Source organism: Urocampus carinirostris, chromosome 7, assembly GCF_059441175.1.
Source record: "Urocampus carinirostris isolate Australia breed hairy pipefish chromosome 7, RoL_Ucar_1.0, whole genome shotgun sequence".
NCBI classification, from domain to species: domain Eukaryota; kingdom Metazoa; phylum Chordata; class Actinopteri; order Syngnathiformes; family Syngnathidae; genus Urocampus; species Urocampus carinirostris.
In genome coordinates, this window is record NC_142355.1 from 27,122,662 (window position 1) to 27,148,002 (window position 25,341).

The 25,341-nt window shown below is 40.4% G+C and overlaps 2 protein-coding genes across 3 annotated transcripts in view; both read left to right on the plus strand.

Moving 5' to 3' along the window:
- Positions 1-5,072, plus strand: part of LOC148362830 (uncharacterized) — a 17,303-nt gene extending 12,231 nt beyond the window's left edge. Inside the window, exons 14-18 of the mRNA XM_088339333.1 lie at positions 579-693; positions 752-889; positions 1,971-2,146; positions 4,507-4,589; positions 4,658-5,072. Coding sequence (XP_088195459.1) covers positions 579-693; positions 752-889; positions 1,971-2,146; positions 4,507-4,589; positions 4,658-4,853 — 708 coding nt within the window. The 3' untranslated portion in view covers positions 4,854-5,072. The remainder of the gene's footprint in view (positions 1-578; positions 694-751; positions 890-1,970; positions 2,147-4,506; positions 4,590-4,657) is intronic.
- A 1,854-nt stretch (positions 5,073-6,926) lies between these two features.
- cnot4a (CCR4-NOT transcription complex, subunit 4a) lies at positions 6,927-25,328 on the plus strand. Of its 2 annotated transcripts, none has more exons than XM_088340408.1 (13): positions 6,927-7,186; positions 10,778-10,999; positions 12,354-12,551; positions 12,740-12,826; positions 14,251-14,352; positions 14,451-14,576; positions 14,648-14,772; positions 14,861-15,067; positions 15,146-15,203; positions 15,292-15,544; positions 18,251-18,754; positions 20,021-20,245; positions 22,854-25,328. In XM_088340408.1, the coding sequence occupies exons 2-13, from the start codon at positions 10,826-10,828 to the stop codon at positions 23,183-23,185; spliced, it is 2,391 nt and encodes a 796-aa protein (XP_088196534.1). In that variant the 5' UTR covers positions 6,927-7,186; positions 10,778-10,825; the 3' UTR covers positions 23,186-25,328. The 2 variants fall into 2 exon arrangements, with proteins under 2 accessions (XP_088196534.1, XP_088196533.1); XM_088340407.1 differs by having other exon boundaries at positions 12,740-12,825; positions 14,244-14,352.
- The last annotated feature ends 13 nt before the right edge of the window (positions 25,329-25,341 follow it).

A 25,341-nucleotide genomic window follows, 5' to 3' on the forward strand; every position in this document is an offset into this window, starting at 1 on the left:
ATTTTTTCCTATTTTACTACATATGCTAATTCGTTTTGCAAATTTGAGCTATTTTTTCTTGTCTTTGTGTCTTAAAATGGGAAAAATAATGCACAATATGCTTGATTAGATAAAGATGCTGATAATGACTCTAATTTTCTTATTCCATCAAGGATATAAGTTCAAATATTCTGAAATTCAACTTAAACTAAGTAAATTGTTCTACCCATGGGGTAAGAAATCATTTATGGAATCCATACAAATATTTGTGCTAGTTTCTTTCTTGTTTGAGAATATATTACCTCGTTGTTTTATTGTAAAATAAGAACATTTAAACTTAAAATAGGTTAAGTTTTCTTATATGGAAAATTGTTGATCATTTTTTATAACCTTGTAAAAATAAGCATTTCTTAAAATTAGAACATTTCTGTAGAATTTGATTTTTAAGATTGTTTTGTTCATTTTAGTTGCTTAATTTATCTGCTTTTAATAAAATAACTATTATTATTTTATTTTTTTTTAAAAACAACTTGAACTGAGCAACATTCTCTGTCATGATTTATTATTTTGCAGTGTACTCTCTTATGTTCATTCTTTAGGTGGCCCAGTTTGAAAAGCAACTTCTGTCGTCTTCTCTGGTGTGTCTGGATGGGAACCTCCCGACCCCCACCATCCGTTATGTTCTCTCTATCGCCAAACAGCACAACATCAATGGTAGAAGAGAAAATCCCTGAATTTGAAGCTATTTTTGTTGACTCCTATCAATTTGCAGTCTGGTACGAGCCCACGGATTCCGAAAAGGCTTGTAAGCCTTTCCTCTCTGACGCTTGGAAGTCGTTGTCCTACGCATCACCCAACCTGGCTGAATTGATCGCCATGAGCAAAACACTTGGTCTTCAAACACCTGAAGGTAAAAATATTTTTTTGTTTGAAATCCAGTAGAACCCCGGGATATGACACGAATCCATTGGAAGTGGGGTAAGTGAACGAGAAAAAAAGACCATCATGATAAAAAGGCAAAATAATATTTGCAATCAAGTGCAATGAAGAGAAACGCAAACAACAAAAACAAAACACAAAATAGCTCACAAGGTATATATATATATATATATATATATATATATATATATATATATATATATATATATATATATATATATATATATATATACTTTTTTTTTCATTGACATAAAAAAAACTACTTGCATGCAACATCCATGTATATGATCAAATAACATTAAAAATAAATATACATGTAAAGGAAAAATGAAATTGTATTGTGATGTTTCTTGAGCTGGTCCAGTGGAGTCGCGGGTGGCTGCAGGGGGGTAGGTTTGGGCAACAGACACAGCATAATAAACATGAAATTGATTTTAGACCCTTCACTAGCAAGGATTGTCATACCGTCATAACATTTTCTTGCTTTAATCTCCTCATTTTTAAAAGAAATCGTCCATTGGTCACGGCCATGCAACATAGCAAAGGCGGCCATTTGTGTGCCTTCTTCGTATTTATAAATAATCACAAACTTTTGTTTCGATGGTTACATTGTTTTTGCTTTTCCTTTTCGCATCAGTGCAAGCCTTGCGACCAGTAGTGAATGAATACAGTCCAAAAAATTCCCGCTTAGTCTTTTAAAAGCGCACAATATTCGGAACTGAAAGAAAAAAAAGGCATTTTGGGAGGTAATTCAGCCAATAGCACATCTGTACTTTCATGATGCCATGACGCCAACCATAGCATTTTATATAACGTTGACCAATTGCAGACAGGCATTTAGGAGACATAACTATATATGTATTCAGTCACACAAAATACTTTGTTGTTGATGATGTATAAATGCGAAAGCGCCTTCAGGAGGGGGCGAAACACATTTTATTTCACACCGTAGAGTGAAAACATCTTAAGACAGGGTCACCTTATCCCGGGGGTCCATTGTATAAGAAAATGTGTAAGTGTTTGTATGAAAATGAGGATGTTCTTTCATGTAGGGCTGCCAGTGCTTCCTAACTCTCTGGAGCAGGTTCTGAGTCTGGCTGTGGCTCTCTCACGCCCTCTCCTGGAGCATCTCCACTGCCTGGTAGTGACCCTGGGGGAGAATGGGGTGCTGCTTTGTGGGGAACACCTCGCTGGCTCTGTCAACTTGAAACCAAGGAAGAAAAGGAAGGCAAGAACTTTCCTGATTCCTATGGTCAACCTAAACTTTTTTGTCTGTCGTAGAGCTAAATTAAACTATTCTAATGGTGGCAACCTACCATGTTATTACTATTTTATTATCATGTTATTACCAGGTTGTAATTATTAGAAGTACAGTTAAATTAGCTCAGTCAACCACTTAACCTAGTATAGGTTTTTAAGCCTTGTATAGGTTCACTGAGTTATTTACATTATAGACTCATTCTAAAAATAATTTTAGAACAATTGGTCAAATTTAAGATTTATCCCGCCAATTACAGAATTTCCTAAAGAAACCGCAATAAGTTATTGTTGGTGTACCAATTTTGAAACCAGTCGAAGGGCTACTCAGGTGTTGTTAGGGAGGTACCCGGTGCTTGTGGGCACCACGGTGGTGACCCATAATTGAGAATTTTTCACGATTTAGGGGTTGCCAACAGCCCAATATCATCTGGACTAGCTCCATCTCAGAGGTGGGTAGAATAGCCTTTTGCAGCCTTTTAAAGGGGACCATTCTTTTGATGCGAGGCCAGAGGTGCTCCTTCTCTTCTGTGTCCTTATAGTGGGTATTGCTAAGCGACATTTTTGATCTGTTTCATTCGTAAACAAAATTTCCCCGCACTGAAGTTAAATAGGGTCGCGTGATGCTGCTGCTATGTTGATTGGTTAAAGATGGTAGAGCCTGACAAAGTTCTGCGTTCAAACAAATGGGCCTTATCGGAGACAGACGCGTATTTACTTGGAGGGGGAGTATTAAGTACTAAAGTAACGACTTCAATGTTGCCTAATGTAGCAGAGTAAAAGTACCGTTTTTTTTTTCTTACAAATTTACTCAAGTAAAAGTATAAGTATACGCATTTATAAATACTCTTAGAAGTACAAACTTCCCAAAAATTACTCAAGTAAATATAACTGAGATAATGTACTTTGTAACTACCCACCTCTGCTCCATCTCCACACTAAGAACCAAAAATTGTAGCTAATTATAGTAAGATAAGCACATTTTAATATAATGTAATATTTGAGGGTTTGTGAAATAGCTTTAGGAATTCACACAGGGCAGAAACACAGGGCAGAAAGTGATATTTGTCTCAATGTATATTTTGTATGCCACAGGATGCTGAAAAGGGGATGATTGCAAGTAGCCTTAGGGCAGGTGTACGCCAGCCTTTTTGTACAGAGCTACCCATTTTAAATACATTCCTAAACGCGGCAGTGTATGTTATTACTATGTTGTTACAATGTTGTTATTATGTTATTACTAGGTTGTAAGTATTAGAAGAAGGATTAAAACAAGCAGTCAAACGCTAATACAATGTTTTTAAAGACATTGCTGATGTCATTGATTTCTCATGACGGTTAGAAATTGAATCAGGTGATCTAAGGGGACTCCATGGTGCCCATGGGCACCACATTGGAGACCCCTGCCCAAGGGTATGAGTTGGACACCTCTTGTTTGGATAATTTTATAAGTTGAAACCCAAAAAGCAAAAATAAGAAATAAAATCATGCCATATTATGAGAAGTGTGCTTATTTTAGGGGTCCACTCACCCCTGGGGGCACTGTTTCCTGTGGTGTGTCTTGAGCAAGTACAGCCTGGTGGCGCCCATCCCTCTCCAGGCAAACATGTTTACACTTGGTCTTAAACCAGGGACCTTTCGTGTGTAAGCGAGCGTGCTAACCACTGCACTACGTGTGATTTATCTTAATTTGAAATCGTTTTAGCCACTTCTAAATATTATACAAGTGTTCCAATATTAAAGGGACATTGTGTGTAAAATGTAGTGCCTCTTATTGGCAAAAAAATCAATTCTGTTAAACCAAAAAAAAACCCCATTGGTTTGGATAGTGAGCAAAAATCCATGAGCTATCATTTCAATGTTACATTTTATAAAAACATTTCGAGAAATTTGAATATCTTTAACTAAGTGGAATCCATACTTAATAGTCGCCACCAAGTTTTTCTGGATTCGTTTGCTGCTATGTTGTACTATTGGCACTTTTTTGGGTTAACATTAGACAACAGTGCCATCTAGTAGTCAAATATTACACACTGGAGCTTTAAGGTCACACGTGCCATGGCTGGGCAGAATATACTCCCCATTCTTATCAAGAGACAAACAAATTGTGCTGCTACTTTGATAGAAAATCAAAACATAACATAATAAGGAAATACAGCCTTACAATCTTTCTAACAAGTAGTGTCAGCTGATTGAGTATAATAGCATAGTCAAGCGGCTCTTTTTTTCACATCGGGGAGATAACCGCGAGGTCATATTTGGTCATAACTATCAGGCCAGTAGTTATCACACGTCCCTAAATCCACTAGTAACTAAAATCTGTATTTGCAGACAAGAAAACTGTGTGCTGTCTACTACCCTGCACTGAGTGTAGCAACATATGAGACAACGAACGTCTCGGGAGCAGGAGATAGGTACAACATACATGTAGTTCTTGTGAAAAAAACACACAAAAGAGAGTACATCATCTTCTTGTTTGCAGCCTCGCAGGCGCTTTGATGGCGGGGATCCTCCAGGGCCAAGACACAGAAACTTGTGTTCGAATGAGTCTTCTGGCTGCCAGACTTTCCCTGGCTTCGCCTCATCCTATTGCCCCTGAACTGAATCTGCAAACTGTCCAGCCCGACCACATAGAAAATGAGTGCTGGCCCACACCGACATTCATGTGGATTGACTGATTCTATTTAGAGGTCATAGTTTGTGAGTTAATTTTCAAATGTCTTCCAGAAACTTGAATATTGGTTCAGAGCAGTGACAGTGTTAATTTTGGCATTTATATGTTATATGCCAGGAGTTTAACTTATGATGGCGGAATGAGTCGACAAATGGAGTATTTAACAAGTATCTTGTTAATGTTGTCCTGTCAAAAGATATAATAAAATATATGCAGAAATGCAGGACTGTTTTATAAAAGCCTATGTTTAAAGGTGCTATTCATAAATTCAAAATATTTACTGGCTTACATCTGGGTCAAATCATCATTGCGCTCCTTTTGTATGTGAAATTCTTAGCCACGCTCGAATAAACTCTTACTTTTTCCTCTTTTGGGGGATCTGTGTCGGCATTTGAACTGTATCTGAAACAGTGCTTTTCTTACTTTCACCATTTCCATCGTAGGATAAAAGACAACTGCCAGTAGATGCGTGAAATCACTCTCCCCCCCACACCCCCTCACCTCTCCTCCAGCGTAAGGGTAAACATATTTATATAATGGCTCTTTGAACTCAGATGGGCATCGTTAACACATACTTAATAGAGAAAGTATTTAATTTCAAACTTTTGAAGGACTTTTCAAACTACACACACTCCCTTTAAGATGAATTGTTTTAAAAACACAGAACGTTTACAGTAAGTATGTTAACAGTCTAATCATTTGGAATTATTTTATACACAGATGTTTTTTTAAAAAAACACATGTGTGAATTGTGTAAAATATGATACAAAACTAATCTATTAAGACAATGACCAGTCACGTCAAGTCATGTTTATTTGTATAGCCCTTAATCACAAAGAGTCTCAAAGGGCTGACCAGACCACAGATTATTGCAAACCACAGACTATTATGACACCATCCCCTGATGTAAAACCTACATGAGGGCAAGGAAAAACTCAAAAACCTCAACATGAGGAAAATAAAGAAACCTCAAGAAGGGACCGCACATGAGGTCATCCCTGTTCCAGGGTGACCAGGCTGCAACGGATGATGCAATAACAAACAATAGAAAATGAAGATAAAATATAAAATATTTGAAGTATGATATACCTGTAAAATGGCAGCATGGCAGCTGGGTGGTTAGTGCACAGCCCCACGGTGCAGAGGTCTAGGGTTCAAGTCCAACTAACTTCCCCGTGTAGATTCAGCATGTTCTCCCCGTGCTTGCGTGGGTTTCCTCCTGGCACTCCAGTACCACATTCCAAAAACATGCGTGTCAGGTTAATTAGTCGGTCATTCATAAGCAACAAAATATATGTGTGTTTTCAAGCCCAAATTTACACAGTTCCACTGAGGTTGCAGATCAAATCTATCATCCATTATAAGTTATAATTTAGTAAATAGGTAAAAAAGACATATGATTGTTAACACAAAAGGTGAATTTACACAAAATATTGTAAATAATAGGGAAGGTGTGTACCGGATTGATAAAAGTAACATTAAAAACATACATGAAACATTAATTCTGAAACGTATTCAAAATGACCACGAAAGCACAAAATATAAATGAACATATAGAAATAAAAACAGAAGTAAAAATAAAAACAGACGTGAAATATGAATTCTGGAATTTAAAAGAAATACATTGAAATAAAACAGCAACATATAAATAAAAAAATGAACATACATGCAAAAATAAAGATCATAATTAAACATGTAAAATGAATGTAGAAATGTATACGAGAATCAATAATTGTAATTTAATATCAATTAAAACGCGTCTTTTTCACGTCTTTATTTCATGCAGTCGACAGTTAATGAGGGGGCAGTCAAAAGTGTGTAGAATAGAATAGAATAGAATAGAATAGAATAGAATAGAATAGAATAGAATAGATTCAACAGGACGTAGTGTACTGTACATTTTTATTTGTTTTTATTTATTTCAGATGTAATATAAATGGTATTCTACATTCTACGTTTTATTTTCGATTTCCTCTTTTTTAATTTTAGTTTCAGTCATCCGTCGAGGCGGGGTAAAGGCAGATTCAAAAACTCTATCCCCCACAATGCATCAATAGTTTGCGCAGACTCCGTAGCGTTTTGTACTACACTCCCTCCTCCCTATTTTAATGCTAGCTAAGATGGTGGTTTGAGCGTAAATTGTCTCCTCAATACTAAAGAAAAGACAGGGGCAAAATACACCTTTATAGCTTTTTAGTTAAAACACAGCACCACATCGACGGTTATCCTAAGTGACCGCTTCGAGACATTTTGACATTTCACACACATTGGCGCTCAGTCCCCGCCCAATTCGGTGTGACTCTCTTGGAGTGGAATCTTAAGCTAAATACGGACAGGGTAAGTAACGCTAACGTAAGCCAACTTGCTAGCACGAGCTAACTCTCCTTCGCCCGCCCTACGAACCGACGATGGCCGGCTTTTTTACAGTCGCCGAGCCCCTGTTGAGTATCCCCTTGGCAATAATAGCGCTGTCAGGCTTTTGAACTGCGGGCAAGTTGCGGCCAGTTTATCGTTAGCATTGCTAGGCCGCGTCCCTAAGCCTCCGCTGTACGTCTCCGCTGTTAGCATGCTAGGTTAGCCGATGCTAGGCGGGTATCTTCAAGCGAACTGTCAGTATGTATAGGGGACAACGTCACGTCGTGGCAACCGTTTTTGAAAGTTGTTTAACCGTGGGGCATTCAAACTCTGCCCCTGGGCGGAGGAGTTACACTAAAATCTCTGCCTCTCCCTCATTTCCCCCCTCTCTCTCTGCCATCTTATATAAAAAGCCAATTTCCCTTTATGTGAACAGCGGCTAATGTTAGCTTCGATCGTATAACATCTGTCAAAAGGTTTTACAACGAACAAATTGGACTGATTTTCTTTGCACTGCACACAAGTCCAATGATTGCTTGACAGCTCTATTGCCATCAAGCAAGGGCAGCGTTTTAAATACTGCTGTTTATTTTCCTCCCCTTTGCGCTTCCCTTTTCTTCTTGGGTCCACAAATCTGGGTCGGACTCCCAAGTTCTGGCAGCGCGTGTTGTCACATACTAAGTAGAGCATGACTGCTAACAACACGTTATTTATACCGATGTCTTGTACCATGCAGTTATCCCTGAACATATCGGCGCAATTTTTGTCTGTTTTGTGCTGATCTTGTGTTGACCCTTTGAACTGAAGACGCTACCTGATTTAGAATTAGAATTTTTTTATTGCCATTGATTACAACTTAGTGTACATTGTTTACAACAAAATTAAACTTGACACTTCGGGATAAAAATGCAATAATTAAGATAAAAAAATAAGATTAAAAATTAATATGCTGCATAGGCAATATTTACAAGGTCCTTGTATACTGGACATTTAGTGCATCATAAAATGGTGCGTCAACATCATTGTGCTAAAATATGGTAGGTAAATACCTTTTTTTATTTGAAGACTGGCCTGGGTTGTAAGTGCATCATAAAATAGTGCCATGACAAGTTGCATAAACATTGTGTAAAAAATGAAATGGGAATATATTTTCTCTATGAATATGTCAGATATCTTTTTAACTATTTTGTGTGCGCTCGTAGTGTAGTTATGGCTCCGGGGAAGACACTCTCTGAGGCTAGTGAGGTTAAAAGTCCTTTAATAAAGACTATTTTAATTGTCCTCTTTGTTTGACATTCTTTGAGGTTCTAAGATCATATATTTTTTTTGCTAAGTCAACCTTTTATTCTTTCTTACACAAAGCCCTCCTAATGGAGGATATAAGTTTGGGGTTGGCATTGGTGCCCATCAAATCATAACCAAACATAAGTCTCATGTGAAATATGGGTAAGGCACAGCCAATCACATTGGCCATATGCATTGGCGCTTCAGCAGAGAAAGTGATTTAACCTATATGCACTGATAGGTAAATAAGACGTTGATAGTTTTTTAATTGTGATAACATACTATTGGTGGGTACAAAGCAATGATTGCTCGATATTGCTGGAAACAACTCTACTCCCTTGCTCGTATTTGATACATTAAAGACTCTGCATTATTTATATTTGAAGTGTTGTTTGTCTTAAACAACTGTAATTTTCGGATTATAGAGGATAGCTGATTATAAGCCTCACCCAGCAGATTTTTGAATGAGAAACCATTTTGTACATACATAAGCCGCAACTGACTATAAGCTGCATATGCCCATATTGAAGCATGAGATCTGTACAAAGAAAGACGGTAGACAGAGTTATAATAATATACGGTACCTTTACCCTTTAACGTTCTGACGACCCACCAGCCGGTCACTGGACTATTGATAAACACGTGCCTGTACAATGTCACCAGTTACTGAAATACGTATGCCACATATCTTCAGAAAGCTTAGACCAGGGGTGGCAAAAACGTGGCTCTAGAGCTGCATGCGGCTTTTGGCCAATAAGAATGCGGCTCTTTGACTCATCATATATACTGTGGCTCTTTGCCCTGTTTCATGTTTAGTTTTTTGTGTGTGTATTGAGGGTGGACTCTTTCCTTGAAATCAACACAAGAACAATACTTGTATTGTAAGGAAGGGAGTGTGTTATGGGAAATAATATGTTTTTAATTGTGTGTGTCTGTCTGTCATGGCAGGTCAGTGCGTGGTGTGGCTCTTTGACTTTCAAAGTTAAAAATTTCGTCTCTTTGTGTCTAACTTTTTCGCCACCCCTGGCTTAGACTCTTGGGATTCAGGATATACTCATCAGAGAAACATCACGATCAGTCTGAAACAAAATACCCGAAAACTATAAGGCCGAGGTAACTCACCATTACGACTCCTGGCTGTCTTCAGCTTCTTTTAATGTCCAGAAAAATGGCTTTGTTACATCAAGGAGAGTCCATAGAATCCAACCGTGTGAAATATTTACACCAAAACTCACAATAACGCCAACAAATGAAAAGAAATCCGCCTAAAACATTTCTGCTTCGTTATATGTTGCTTCTTGTAATCGGTTCATTTTGCCACATTATTTCCGTTTACAAATAAACTGACTTTTAAAATGATTCCCAATATGGTAGTTATGCTCCCTTTTTGATTGGCACAATGATGAGGGTCTGTCCATGCTAGTTTTCTTCATGCATTAAGCACAAAGTTACATGAAACTTCTTCCTCAAATATATTCCACATGTCTCAATCTTACCTTTACCGCTCAGGCGCCACTAGCGGGCGTTAGAAAAAATGCCTAAATTAGCAGAATCATTACATAGGCCGCGGGGTTGAAAGCTTGTGACAAGAGTCGCAGCTTATTGTCCGGAATTGATGGTATCCTTTCCCTGCGAATGACTGAAATCGAGTACCATATTTTCCTCGCATTCATGTGGAATTCTTTTCCAGCTCTACTCAGACTTGGGAAGTACAGTAGAAAATTAATTTCCCCTCAAATGTTTGTGATTTTTAATATTTTTTGATTGGGTGTGTATGTATAGTATGTATATGTATATAGCATTTATATGTATAGTATGTATATTTTATGTTGATATTTGATCAGAAAATAATAGTATTCCCAGCTACAATATCAGAACATGAGATAAAAAAATGTGTATCAGGACACCATTGTAAAGTATATTCTCTGCATCATGATAACTACATAAGCAAACCATGGCAACGTGTGCTAAGGGACAACATTTTTGCTTCAAATGCTTCACCCACTCGATTTACACTTGCTCTATCAGAAGCATTATTTTTTTTAGCTTTCCCTTTTCCAGGATTGTTCTTCCTTTCGCGACCCTAGGAAAGCGCCCAGTGGCATTGTAGCTCAAGCTTGTGAATGTCAAAAAACTCTTAGAAGGCGAATAGATCCACTCTGGCAGCTACACAAGCCTTGGAACAGACAGCATTTAATTTAAATCTTCTTAACAAATAAATAATCGATTAACATTTTTTCCATCACTTCGAAATTATTAGATTTCAACAATGTCACACTTTCCTTGCAGCTCTGTGTTCCGTGACAGCTTTAACGCTCAGCCTCGCCACGCCGTAGGATGTCCCATAGCCCTGAAATGAAGGACGACCCCATGGAGTGCCCTCTGTGCATGGAGCCGTTGGAGATCGACGATGTCAACTTTTTCCCCTGCACCTGCGGCTACCAGATTTGCCGCTTCTGTTGGCACCGCATCCGGACAGACGAGAACGGCCTTTGCCCAGCCTGCAGAAAGGTAAGGAAGGCTTACCTAATGATCTTTGTTGACCTAGTAAATGTAAAACTGGTTTAAGTAGGAATACAGGAGTTTTAATTAGTGGACACATGGGAAAAATGGATAGACTATGGGGAAAATAAGGACACCAATTACAAACAATGAAGACTGGACTATGAAGAATGACTTGAACATGGAAGATATTCCGCAGCACTGCAATGTAGTTTTGAATTTGCACGATAAGGCGCGGGAGCCATCTGCTTGCGGCCTTGTTACTGCAACCCAGATAAGCATACTAGTGTGCCTATTTAAAAGCGCAACGGAACCAAAACCAAGTTTCATTGTGGTTTAAGTATTGATTACAAAGTGGAACATACAGATAAAGCTAATTTTATCAGCAATCTATATCAGTAATCCATATAACATAACCATCACAATTTTCGTTCTCTGTTTCTGACCAGAACAGCCTTTCTAAATCTCAATTAAAAGGTTCACATTCTTCACTTCCAGGGTCACTTTCTGAAAGCTAGAACAACAGTCCTGGCAGACACCTTAGTCAAGTGTCTACAATCCTTTTCATTTTTATCCGCTGTAAATTTCTGCGCCACCCTAGTCCAGGTTCAGGTGGTAAAATGACACTGTTTCTTAAAATGAAAGAACCCAAGCAATAACTTTCAAATTGTTTGATATGTTACTGCATTATCATTGCTGACTGCTTCCTCAAACAATGCATTGCATGTGACGTCACATGTCCTCTTTTGCTTGTGGCAAACACGGGAGAAGGGATAAAAGTCACAGGAGATCGCATACATGTCACATTTAGTTGGAATGTGAACGATCTCACAAAAACATCGAATTTCCCCAAAAAATGTTGGAAGTCTTGACTCGGCCAAGGCTCGAACCTGTGACCTCCCAGTCTTGGGTGCAGGCGCCCAACCCTATGGCCACCGCTTTGCATACCACCGCTTTGCATAAGACACAGGGCGATAGGGCGCACTGCACAATTTGAGGAAAATCTGAGACTTTTATGTGCGCCTTATGGTCGTGACTATACGGTAAACGGACACGTGCGGCAGAGCTCTTACATGTCCATCAGTTCTCACAAACAGAAGTGGTTAATTAAATGGATGTCGGCAATATAATGATTCATCTTTTGTTGGCACGAGTGATAGATAAAATGCTTATTATTCTGGGAGACTGAGCATTCCACCAAATTGTCCAGGGAAACCCTTCCTTACGGTCAATCCAGTCACAGTTACTTTCCTAGTGTCTTAGTGAACATTTTCCTCCTGAGGGCCGACTCAACAAAAACCCAAATCCACTGTAAGGTCACGGGGATAATGGACTTAGTTTTTTATGTTTTGTTTTTGTGCAGCCATACCCAGAGGACCCTGCTGTGTACAAACCTCTGTCACAAGAAGAGATTCAAAGGATAAAGAATGAAAAGAAACAGAAACAGAACGAGAAAAAGCAGAAGGTGACCGAGAACCGCAAGCATTTGGGCAGCGTCCGAGTGGTCCAGAGGAACTTGGTGTTTGTGGTGGGACTCTCACAGCGCCTCGCTGACCCAGAGGTGAGCACGGCAAGCTCAAACAGTAGTTATGACTTTGTTGGAACCATCAATTTTTCTTTTATGGGCTTTTGGTCTTCTGGTTTCTTTTCCAAAAGTAAACATATTTTATCTTATCTGAAGGAACCTGTTCAACAATGACTACAATTGTGTATGAAAAGAGCTCAAACATGTTTTTGTTGCACTTGCAGGTCCTAAAACGACCAGAGTATTTTGGGAAATTTGGGAAGATCCATAAAGTGGTCATCAACAACAGTACATCATATGCTGGGTCACAGGTGAGTTCAAAGACATTCAGATTTATTCATTTTTTTCCCTTCCCAACATTTAAGATTCCAAACGTGAACATTGTTATTATTGTACTTATGGATTTATGTTTCAAAGTGTTATAAAATGTATTGATACATGTACTCAAGTAACAAATGGCTTGGATAACTTTTTGGTTTTTACATGCTGATGTTGTAATGGTCAGGTACAAGGATTTTAAAATTCTATTTTGGGTACAAGGATCATTTGCTTAACGTGTTCTCTTCACTTTATTTGCCTTTATTAGCCTTGTAGATGGCTGGATGGTGAATAGTGACTTCTCGTTTTCATTGTTGCATTTGTGACCATTGTAATTCAAACAATTGTTCCTTATAAAATCCAGTGCAGACTGACGAGTATTATAAAATCGAGTTTTTAAATAAAACAATTATATAATTTAATAAGTTATAGTGTGCACTGTGCATTAACATTTTGTGCTTCCGGTTCTATTATCTCCGCTCCTAATGAAGCTTCTTGGTCTTAAAGATTTGTCTCAGTAAGATACGATAATTGTCATTCACAATAGTTTTTCTTCTAAAATGGACAGTCAAATTTTTTTTTTTTAATATATATTTTGCGTAAGTGTGTTCTTGGTCCATTTCTGTTGAAACTTGATGCTTAGGCATGTCCGCATTACAGTTGGGGCATCCTAGATCTGATTTCCAATTTACGGTCTCCCTCTGTGGTGTTTGCATGTTCTTTCTGTGTCTGCGTGGGTTTTCTCCAGGCACTGCAGTTGCCTCCAACGTTCCAAAAACATGCAAGGCAGGTTGATTGTTGACTCCAAATTGTCCCTTCGGATTAATGTGTGTGTGTGTGAATGATTTTATGACTCTGTGCCCTGTGATTGACTGGCACTCAGTCCAGGGTGTCCACTGCCCGACGGCATCTGAGATTCGCTTCAACAACCATGCAATCCTAGTGAGTGTTTCGTAAAATGAATGAATTAATGTGCCTATAGTGGGGGGGGATATTCAAGTTAGATCTCCATAGCGCTACTGAGCCTATGACAAAGTATTTTTTATTCGTGTGCAAATCAATGTGATGACTTGTGTTTTGAAGGAAACTGTGCCCTTGAATGGTTTGGTAGAGTAATGTTAGCACAGGACAAAGGAGGGTTGAACAGAGGAGGAGGGAAAGTCGGACTCTAGCACTTTACAGAAGCAACGGCCCTAATTTTGTTAAGTTATATGGTATAAGTGAGGGAAAACTTTCTTTGCTGTTCACCATCAATAAAAAATGTTCAATACATTTTGTAGCAACGAATGAAATTAAGTTTACAATATGGGGTTCATTTTGACAGCATATATTCCAATCAAAAAACTAAAGCAATAACTGAATCATTGCAGCAGCTGTCTGTCTGATTTGTCCCTTCTTCATACTTGTAATGGTCCAGGGTCCGAGCGCCAGTGCGTACGTCACCTACGTCCGCCCCGAAGACGCGCTAAGAGCTATACAGTGTGTGAACAATGTGGTGGTTGATGGCAGAACACTCAAGGTAGCCTTTGTGTGCAGATTTTACCGTTGGCCCTGAAAAACGCATGCACTAGTGAATGAGTTTCAATTTTTTTTTTTATCCTCATCTTGCTCTGGCAGGCCTCTTTAGGCACAACAAAGTACTGCAGTTACTTTCTTAAAAGTATGCAGTGTCCTAAACCCGATTGTATGTATCTACACGAGCTAGGAGACGAAGCAGCTAGTTTTACTAAAGACGAAATGCAGGTAATAATATCATTGTTGGCATCTTGACTCCTTGATATTTGCATGGCCTCACTTTAATTTCACCTTTTCAGGCAGGGAAACATCAAGAATATGAGCAAAAACTCCTCCAAGACCTGTATAAATTAAATCCTAGCTTTTTACAACCACCAGCTTGTGGAACAGAAAAATCAAAGAGTAAATCAGGCTTAACACAAAGGTCAGAATTTGAGTCATATGACAGTATTTAATTATTTTGAACTTGTGATTTCTCACATTTTGTTCCTTCCTGTCCTCCCCGGTGACAGACAAAACAGTAGCAATGGTAAAGATGGGTGGCCCACGTTGTCGGGGCATAGCAAACTAGCCAATGGACTTTCAGAAGACCGAAAGTCTCCTCCGCTACTAGACTATCTAGACCAGGAGGGCCTCTCCTCGGATGGTCTAGATACAGACCTCGTTCCCGGCCAATGCACTGCCATGTCCCCCTTCTCCTCAAACTGTGACAGCAACAGGTAGGGCAGGTTACACCAGGAGTTAAGTATATTCTATATCGCTTGGTTATTCCAACCCATGCAATACTGTGCTTGCAGCCCCAGTGACAAGCCTACTGAGTCAATCTGCATGGTGAACGGAGATACTATACAACAGGTAGAACCGCTTTAGAGACTTGATTTCACCCCTAAATGAACAAGTTGGACAGGAAACAAACGCGGGTTATTGTTTTCTTTCTGTTAAGATACCCACAAGTGATTCCCCGTCTCCTCCGCCGGGTTTGACCAAGCCCAGCCTGGTGGTACCCATCAGCGTGTCGGACCTCACAGCTCGCTCACCCTTCGAGGGGGCAGCGGCCGAGTCCCAGTCACTGTTTTCGGACAACAGCAATTTCCGACACCCCAATCCCCTCCCTAGCGGTCTGCCCCCATTTCCAAGCAACCCCCGCAGCGCTGACTGGCCCATGACTCCTGAACCACACAGCCTCTTCACGTCAGGTAACACAAGTTTATTTTATCATTCTCAGTGAGTTTTTCTTTTTTATCATTTTTAACAAAAGTATGTTATTGTTGATTATTTTGACTCGAGAGGAAAAATGTCTTAGGCTTTAGCGAAAAAACAAATCCACTAGCCTGGTAATATAATAATTTGGGATGGATAAGCACAGATGCTGTGTATCCCAAAATAAACATTTTAAGGTATATTTTGTGCCATTTACAATTAGAGTATTGATAATAAGGTAATATTGTCAAATCAAAGGGGTATAATTTTGTCCTGGAATCCATTATTACGTTTAAATTAGCATGGCTAGAAGCAATTCCATTTTGTTAAAATGGAGAGCTATCGTAAAGGGAAGTGAAAGAAGGAATTTTCTCTTAAATTAAGTCTCTATTTTTTTTTCTATTCAACACTACTAACCCAAACACAATACTATGACTATTATGCCTCTGGTGTATACAAATATATTTATCCAGTGATCCCCAACCTTTTCTGTACCACGGACCGGTTTATTGTCTTATATATTTTCAGCCTTGCCCAATGATTTTTTTATAATAATAAAAATAAGCCTAAATCCACTGTGTAATCACTAGACCACCAGGGATGTAGATGACATAGGAAAAAGCACTCGATTTTTATCTTATCACACTATTTTTATGCACAGAATCAGAGACAAATGTTATGGAATGGAAAAAAACGTCCTGAAAGATATAAATGAACGTAGAAAATAAAAACATAAGCAAGGAAACGAACTGTGGAGGACGTTAAATTAATACATTCAAGATTTCATTTTGGTATTGTGTTCATAGTTTACCCTGTCAATTATTTTAAATTATATTATTTTTAAGATGGTCCCACTGACAAGGTGGTACCGAATAGTATGTTGATGCGATGAAATAGAATGCCTTTTCCTATGTTATCTACATCCCAAGTGTTCTAACGATTAGGATTCGGCGCTTCCGCCGATGTGATCAGGGTTCGATTCCGGTTGCATCCAATGTTGTGCAAATGTGATGAGCAACATTTTCAACTGATTTTTTTTTACCAACAAACTTTGAGCGATTTTGTGGGTAAAAAAAAAATGCATATTTTGTACCGTGTAAGCAAATAATAAGGCAAAAGTAAATTAACTTTATTTTAATCCTGTGCGGCTACCGTCTGCGGCCTGTTGGCTGCTGACCATTGTGTTAATCCACCAAAATATCATTTCATGATCTCTGAGGATGTTGATATGTTGTATTCCACACACTGTCTTTGTCCTTTTGTATTTAATGAAGAGTTAAAGTTATGTACATGTTAACAAAGATGGGTTTTCCCATGTGAGGTTCTGCTCGCGTGCACACATTATGCAATGTGTGTCCATTTCCCGGGAGTTGTTAAGTAGTGCAAGCAGAGGGGTTGACATTCTTCAAACACTTGAATTTAAATTTTGTTTTCTTTGGGTCTAAAAAGTGCTTGCACATGGATAAAAGGGAATGAAGTGTCTAGAATTAGAACTGTTTCTTTCACAAGCAGCAGCTATCTGGCTGAATAGTTTGCTTGTTCACTTGAAGGCAAGAAAGGCCCATAAAGTTGTGAAGAACTGTCCGTATGTTCTGGAATTTAATCTTCTGCTCATAAGGAGTCAGACGTTTTAACACATTAGTTTAGCTTTTGCTCTGATCAAGTTGACCATAAAATTATAGCAAACCACGCAAAACAGTATCTAAAAGAACTGTTTTGGCACCACCTCGCAGCCAAAGAATAAAGCTTTGTTAAAAAGAGAAGCTAATAGTAACCACATTATTTGCACTATAAGGCGCACCGGATCATAAGGCCTAAAAAGCAGTATTTTGTGATATTTTCTCCTATATAATCCTCACCGGACTATAAGGAGCATATAATTAAAACTACAGCATAAGCTTGGGGTTGCACTAAAATAAGTATGTATTTGTGCATTGATTGATCAGTTGAAACGTATCGCTAAACACAATTTAAAAAAAAAATGGATGCCACGCAAATCGAACCAGGATCACGGCTGAAGGGATAGCTGGACTGGATCCTATCCACTCGACTAGTAGGTATTCAGATGATGTATGGTTTTATGTCATCATCACATTTTTTCTAGTCATGGTACCATGTTGTCTTTTATTATTGGGCTAGCCCTTGAGAATAATGTCGGACGTTAAACCAGTCTGTGGTACAGAATTGGTTTAGGACTACTGAAATTCATTATTTTATCACAGAATCGCAAAGTTTTTACAAAGCGCACAAGATTTTTAACGGAACAAAGAGAAAGTCATTGTGGGAAGTAATTTAGTCATCCCAAAAGCTATGAATAAATGCATGCCCGCATAATTTGACTGTTTGTCACTTTCATTGCTTAGTTTGATCTAAGAAAAAAGTGTAACCAAATTCAATCCAGATTTTTAGTTACTTTCTGTTTTATTTCTCTAACATTTTTGTCTGGTATCCTGACAAAAATTCTGTGATGATGAGATAAAACTTATTGCCTTTCCTACGTCATCCATGTCCTTAGTGGCGCTGTATAATAATACACAACTATGGACTTATTTTTTCCGTTCACCTGGCGCACTGGGTCACAAGGCACACGTTTAGATTTCTAGGCTTTTTAGGGCTTTGCGTGTGCCTTATAGTCTGGAAAATCCGGTAAATGATGTATTGAAGTTTTTCCTCGTTGACATTCATGTTTGATCTGGCTACAGAGACGATACCGGTGTCGTCGTCTACAGACTGGCAGGCAGCCTTCGGTTTCGGCGCATCCAGCAAACAGCAGGACGACGATTTGGGCTTCGACCCGTTCGACGTCACCCGCAAGGCCCTGGCCGACCTGATAGAGAAGGAACTGTCTGTTCAGGATACGGGCCCCGCCTCCCCGGGGTCCCTCATTCAAGGGAACAGTCACGGCCCCGGCATGCCTCCGCCTAACGGCAACGCCCATCACTTTCCTGGCGCCCTTCCCCGCATCCCCATGCTGCACCACAGAGCCATCTACGCCTCCTGTAGTTTCCCCACCACTCAAAGCAGTCAGGCCAGGCAGCAGCAGCAACAGCAGCAGCAAGCCACCAGACTCCCTTGGATGGGCGTCCCGTTGCGGAATAACCTCACACACTTGAACCACTCAGCCAGTGCTGCCTCACATAGTAATTTCCTGGACCTGAATCTGCCTCCTCAGCACAGCACGGGTCTGGGAGGAATCCCTATCTCAGGTATTGTCTTGCATGTACCACAACATCTTAGCCAGAGGTCTTCAGTCTGCAGTCCAAGAGGTCACGTCAGAGTGATTGTCTTTGGTGTGATTCTTGCCACAATTAACTACTACTAATGGTAGTAATAATGGTAGAAAAAAATCATGCAAATGAATTTGTTCTGTGATCATTTGAATTCAAAATGTTTATGGCCTTATGTATTTCTGCTTTAAAATACACCTGGCAGCTTTTAATACTGTCTTGGCTTTAACCAAAAAGAGAAACCTTGCACTTGGTATATTTGTTTTATACAGCAGAGTATAATAATATAGGAAATAATTATATTTTCTTTTGTCCAATTCTAATACAGATTATATAAAATTTGCAATTTTTTACAATTTTAGTGAACTTGCCTATCCAAATAGCTGTGACATTGTTATCGGTTAGGCTAAAATATTTAGCCATCCCATAAATTGCTCATACATAGGTCGTTATTATTGGTGGTTTTTCTTTTTCCAGGTCACTGTTGATTTTTTTTTTACCACCCTTGAAAAGACACAAGTGAGTAAACCCCTCACATTTCTGCTGAGATTTTATTATAGTGCTAAGTAGAACACCACTGAAAAAACATCACTTTGACGCAATGAAAGGTAGTCTGCAAAGCTATTCTAGCCGTGTAAGTTTATTTTAACCCTAAAAAAACTCAAAATACAACCGTCATAAACTAAACCCATTTGCAACAAAAGGGAGTACACCATCATGTGAAAGTTCATGAAGTTTAAGGTCTGAGTACTTCCAGACTGGACATATAAAGGGTTGTAGTGCCTTTAGGGTGTACACCCTTTTTTTGCCATGGTTTTAGTTATTGATGGCTATAGTTAGTTTTTTTTAAGAGGAAAAATAAATTTACTCTGCTATATGACCTTTACACAGACTTATTTTCATTGTGGCAAAGCAATCTTTCTTCACTGCATTTCTATGAAACTTTATAATAAAATCTTTGAAGAAATATGAGAAGTGTACTCACTTTTGTGACACACTAGCAATTTTTACACAAAGGGGCAAGTGATTTTTTGGTGCAATAGAACCCTATGTGTGCTTATCTCATTCTCTTCCATTGACTGCTACATGTCAGAATAAAATTTTTCTGGGAGTGCATGGTTTTCATGATTACCTTCCTCCTCCAGCAAAACTTTTTGTTCTCATCCCACAAAATTGTTTGGAAGAAAAAGAACATTATGTACTGACAAGTAACATCCGTTTCCCCTTGCTTCGCCATCCCTGCAGAAAACAGCGGCTCTATAGAAGGCCTGAATGTGAAAGAGTGGCAAGACGGCCTGCGAGCTCTCCTGCCCAACATCAACATCAACTTCGGGGGCCTCCCCAACTCCTCGTCCTCCTCCTCGTCCTCCTCGTCAAACAGTGTTAACCACATCGGCGCCCCGGCCGGCCTTTCACACAGCCTGAGCTGGGACAGCGCTGCCAGCTGGATGGACCCCGCCATTATCACAGGTTGGCTCCCCGAAACACCCACACGCATCAAAAACGATCTGACTAAGGCATATTATAAATAATATGTGTGTAGTCATGTATTTTGGGATCATGACACCATTCAATAGAGCGACTAATATATTCAGGGTTCGTATGGGTGCTTGAAATCCTTAAGAAATGCTTAAATTTTAACGTTGTGTTTTCAGCTTGAATTTTGGATGATGCTTGAAAATGCTTGAAATTCTTGCCATTGCAATGTTTCTTGGCAGTCACAGTTTAGAAGCCATGTATCAAGTGACAAAAAGATAAAAACAAATGTGTGTAAATGACATTGACAATCCTCTGGTGGCTTGTTCCTACGGCGTTGTCATATAAAGTGTCATCTCCCCCTACTGGTGCACCCAAGAGGACAGCTCTATTTAGAGAGCCGGCTCTTTCGGCTCCCTAACAGCTCCTCAGTTTTTGTTTTTTAAAATTGATCTATTAACAGTAATAACAAAATGTAATGCACCAAATTGTTATGCACATTAATTGGTCATTTCCTATGTTTTGCAGAGCATCCCCTGCGAAACGCATGAAATATGAATTATTTACCGATTTACAAAAAATGAATTGTAAAGTTCAAACAATTTTTGCCTTTACACACTGAACTGATTTAGAGTAGGTCAACAACACAAAATCCCTCGAAAAAAACGAAACCATAAAATATAAAAATGTTAGTGCTATAAAAATATGCTGAAATGCAAAAACTATTTCGAATTGTATTTTATAAATTGTAATAAGTGAAACTGTGGTTTTTATTGTTAGTCTAAGTGTTACTTTTGCTTTATTTCCCCCCTAATTAAGTCATTCTAATAATTCATTATACATGGTAATTTATGGATGAAACGTCAAAAACAGCCCCGGGAGCTGAAAAATCTGACTCTTTTTAGCAAGTCAAGCCGAAAAAGACTGTTCTCTAAAAAAATCTCTACAACTGACCATTCGCTTCCCCGAGGATAAAAGTAAACCCTGATCAATGAGGTAGTTTGTATTTAAAGCACATACGTCAAGGCACGGTTTGCCTAGCAGCTCCGCACACTTGAAGAATTTGGTGACCGAACTGTTTACTATCCTTTATCAATGTTCTTGCATTACCGTGGTACTGCCATGATACGCAAGGTCTGCTTTTCAAACTTTCGGCGGAGGTCACTCCCGGGCTGCGTGACGGAGCGAGTTCGGCGAACGCGGTGTCACACGGCGCGAACCGAGAACAGGCGGCGGGCGTGATCGGGCTACCCCCGTAACTGGGGGGAGCCCACTCGTCCGACGACCCCAGTAGCGCGGCGCAACCCCAGTAGCGCGGCGCGACGACAGGCGGCCGTCCGCGCGCGGCGGGCGAAATGCGGCGGACGTGCGCGGGACCCCCGTAACTGTCGGTGACGTGCGTATCGCGCCCGAAAGTACCCGCGCCGCGGGTTAGGGGCTCGCTCGCGGGAGTGACCGAACGGTACTTGCGGCAAAAACCTTGTCGTCAATTTGTCTCCAATCATCCCGGGCGGACGTAAAATCGCCCAACTGTACGACTCTTAGCGGTGGATCATTCGGCTCGTGCGTCGATGAAGAACGCAGCTAGCTGCGAGAACTAATGTGATTTGCAGCTGCGATTGGCTGGCAAGCAGTTCAGGGTGTCCCCTGCCCACTGCCCGGAGATGGCTGGGATGGGCTCCAGCCCCCCCGCAACCTTAATAAGGATAAGCGGTGCAGATGATGAGATGAGATTTTTTTTTATTATTTTTTTGAAGGGGCGTCGTTACCTCGCGGATTTTCACTTATCGCAGGTGGTGTTGGTCCCCATTAACCGCGATAACCGAGGTCTTATTGTATTGTATTTTTTGCACAATAAAGCGCACCAGATTATAAGGTGCACCCCTCTTCTATTTTCATAGGTTGCTCCCAGCTAAAAGAAATTAAGTGTTTCTTCATTTATAACCATTGGGCTCTTTATACACTTACTGTATATGTTTGTTTGTACATGATTCAATTGTTTGTTTGTTTGTACATGATTCAAATTGAATCGTTTCTTGTACATGATTCAATTGTTTGTTTGTTTGTACATGATTCAAATTGAATCGTTTCTCCGGCGCCGTCACGAATGGCAGCCACTCCAGCAGCTCCCGTGTTATTTTCGATTGTTCTCAGCTCAGGGATGCTGCTGGAAAAGTGAATTTCCCTTCGGGGATGAATAAAGTATCTATCTATCTATCTATCTATCTATCTATATCAGTAGATTAGAACCCAAGTCGGACAGTGTGGGCGGGCGCCAACACCACTGGTACACATAACATTTGAAAAGGCATTAGAGCTTATCTCACTAACACACTATTGTTAAATAAGGATGCCGTAAACACTGATTTGCATAATGCCTTTCGTTCTGTATTACGATAGGTTGAACAATCTCTCCACTTCTTCGCCATCAAATTTCTGGCCAATTTGGTGTTTTTAAGTTTGCCTCATAGTCAGGAATTTATGTAGAGATGCCTCACTTTGTGGAAAAACCTGTCTGGCGCCAATTATTTCTCCTATCGATTTCTGTCGACAAATCATTTGCAGCCCCACGGGCGACTTACCAGAATTTTTTTGCGTCCAGGCATCCCGGCCTCGGCTGCCGCCAGTTTGGACTGTCTGCAGGACGACAATCCCCCCCACTGGCTGAAATCTCTGCAGGCTCTCACAGAAATGGATGGTCCGGCAGGTTCCGCGGCGCCGCCCGCCCCCCAAACCCTACACGGCGGCATCCTGGACGGCCACCTCCCCCTCCACCACAGAGCCCCTGCCGGCTGGGCCCCCTACCTGCCCCCCGTCACGGCGAACCCCGCCAGCCACTTCCACTCCCCCCCGCCAGGCTTCCAGACCGCTTTCAGACCCCCGGGACAGCCCGCCACAGAATTGCTACAGAGCGCCGCCGCGGACCGCCACTGAAAAAGTGACTAGGACTCCCGTTTCCCCGCCACTTATGTACCCCCACCCACCCTTCTCGCTCAAAAGCGAAACGCATCAATCTGCAGAGGATGAAAGATGATTAACAAAGTAACAACCGTACTTTCTTTTGGTCCATTTTTTTCCTCTTTTTATTGGTGGCACACCAACCATCTATATAACCTGTTCTTTATCATCACTACACTCTAAGCCCAGATGGGGGCGTTGAGGGAGGAGGCGATCCAGCCTAGCAATGAGCACCCCAACACTGACAAACTTAAGTAAGGGTCTTTTAAAAAAAAAATGTGATTAACAAAGTGTGAACTATTCTTGGAACAGATAACTGTCTAATCCTGAAGGGGGCAGGGAGATTCTAAGAGAGAAAGCAAGCCGTCAATCGTAAATGATAGTTGTTGCTTGGCTTTGGAAAGAACTTTCGGGGATCAAAAACTGCAGGGTATGCGCGGTGGTTCTCCAGTTTAGGAAGGGGGGTGCAGAGCCGATGGTCTTCATACCATTCTACTGAGGGACATTTTCGCTGAACCTCTGCATCAGAGGGTAGAGCGGGTCCCGATTGCAAGGGGATGGTGGCAGGGGGAAATAAAAGGGGTAACGCCCCCTATGGGAGACGGTGGCACGCATCCTGCGCACGAGGGTTAGAGTTGTTACTCGCAAGTGCCACCGTGTGGTACCTGAAGTAGCCTAACCCTAACATGGACAGCCACCAAGTAAAGAGGAACGGACTTCTCTGCTCCCCCCGGCCTGCACGGCGTTTCATCGATTGGGCAAAAAGGGGGCGCAGTCCCTTGTGAACGGTTTCAATACAGAGCCCCACATATGACATTCGAAACGGTGTGCACGAGTCACAAAGATGTATGTTACTGCGACTTTCCATACGCACGCAAAATGGTCATAAAATAGCTCATTTAAAACCATGTGTGAAGTCATCTAGTGTCTGGCGGAATTCATATGAGCTGCAAAATTTTGTATGACGGCAAAAAACGGATTCTACAGTAGTCATTACTTTGTAATATAACAATGTGTGGTCAATACAGTACAATTTGCAGCCACAAAGTGTTCATTCGTGGATTTCAAATACCAATAATAACTGCCAAAATGCTAATTTTGCAGCATATTTGTCAAATCTTCAAAAAACACAATTAAGAAATGTGGATTTTTCTTACTGTGACATTTTAGCAGTGTTTACCACAAAACATCTAGTGACGTACCAACTAGATTTTAGACAACGATGGCTCTCTATGGCAACCTAGCTAGCTACGATGGAATTTTGACCTCCGGTCTACGTCCATGCCAGCCTAGCTATAATGGATCCGTGTCATCAAGAGCCGTCAATGGCAGCCTAGTTCAAATCGATCATTGGTGTCTGTTGTCGTCTACGGGAGCTTCGATAAAATTAATCTGTTATGTCAATCGCCGGTAGCATAGCTATCATTTTATTCTTTGACCGCCGTAGTTGTCCATAGCAGCCTACCTAAAATGGATCTTTGACTGCTACGGCAGCCTAGGTACCGTGGGTATTTTGACGTCAATCGCGGTATATGGCAACCTCGCTCCAATGGATCTTTGAGGACGATCACGGTCTACGGCAAGATATCTATAATGCATATTTGACTTCGAGGGCAGTCGATAGCAACCTGGTTATAATGGATCTTTGACGTGCACAGCCGGCAGTGGCAGCCTAGCTACAATATGGTGGATTTTTTATGTGTATGGCACCATATGAGATTGCCATGGAAAAAAACTATATTTTGAAACTTCAATGTCATATCTGGGACTCTGCTGGTTATTTGATGTGACTTTAAAGTGAGAAAGACGTTGCAATACAAAACAAAGTACTGTAGTGGTCAAATCAAGCCATTATTTTCCGGTCTTCACCTTCCCTCACGCCACATCCCGTCTTTGTCTTCTTTCCAAAGTCTTAATTTGTGACCCTTTTTCTGTCCCCCTTCCCCTCCGTTGAAACAGTATTGAGAAACAGAGCGAGACTCACATCATTGGGTTTTTAATGCATTGCCAAGACGGGGAAAGAAGACAAAATGAAAAGACAAGGCTCTTAAAAAGGAAGTACAAATGTCCTCTGCAGGTCTGGAAAAGAAATGAACCTACAATAAAAATCAAAACTCAAGGCCAAGTGACGT

What these genes read in the sequence shown, in the direction of transcription:
- cnot4a (XM_088340407.1), top strand. Translation starts at nt 10,826, where the DNA reads ATGTCCCATAGCCCTGAAATGAAGGACGACCCCATGGAGTGCCCTCTG. An exon ending in GGGAGGAATCCCTATCTCAG is followed by an intron (nt 18,755 to 20,020) that starts GTATTGTCTTGC and finishes CCATCCCTGCAG; the next exon opens with AAAACAGCGGCTCTATAGAA. An exon ending in GGACCCCGCCATTATCACAG is followed by an intron (nt 20,246 to 22,853) that starts GTTGGCTCCCCG and finishes TTTTGCGTCCAG; the next exon opens with GCATCCCGGCCTCGGCTGCC.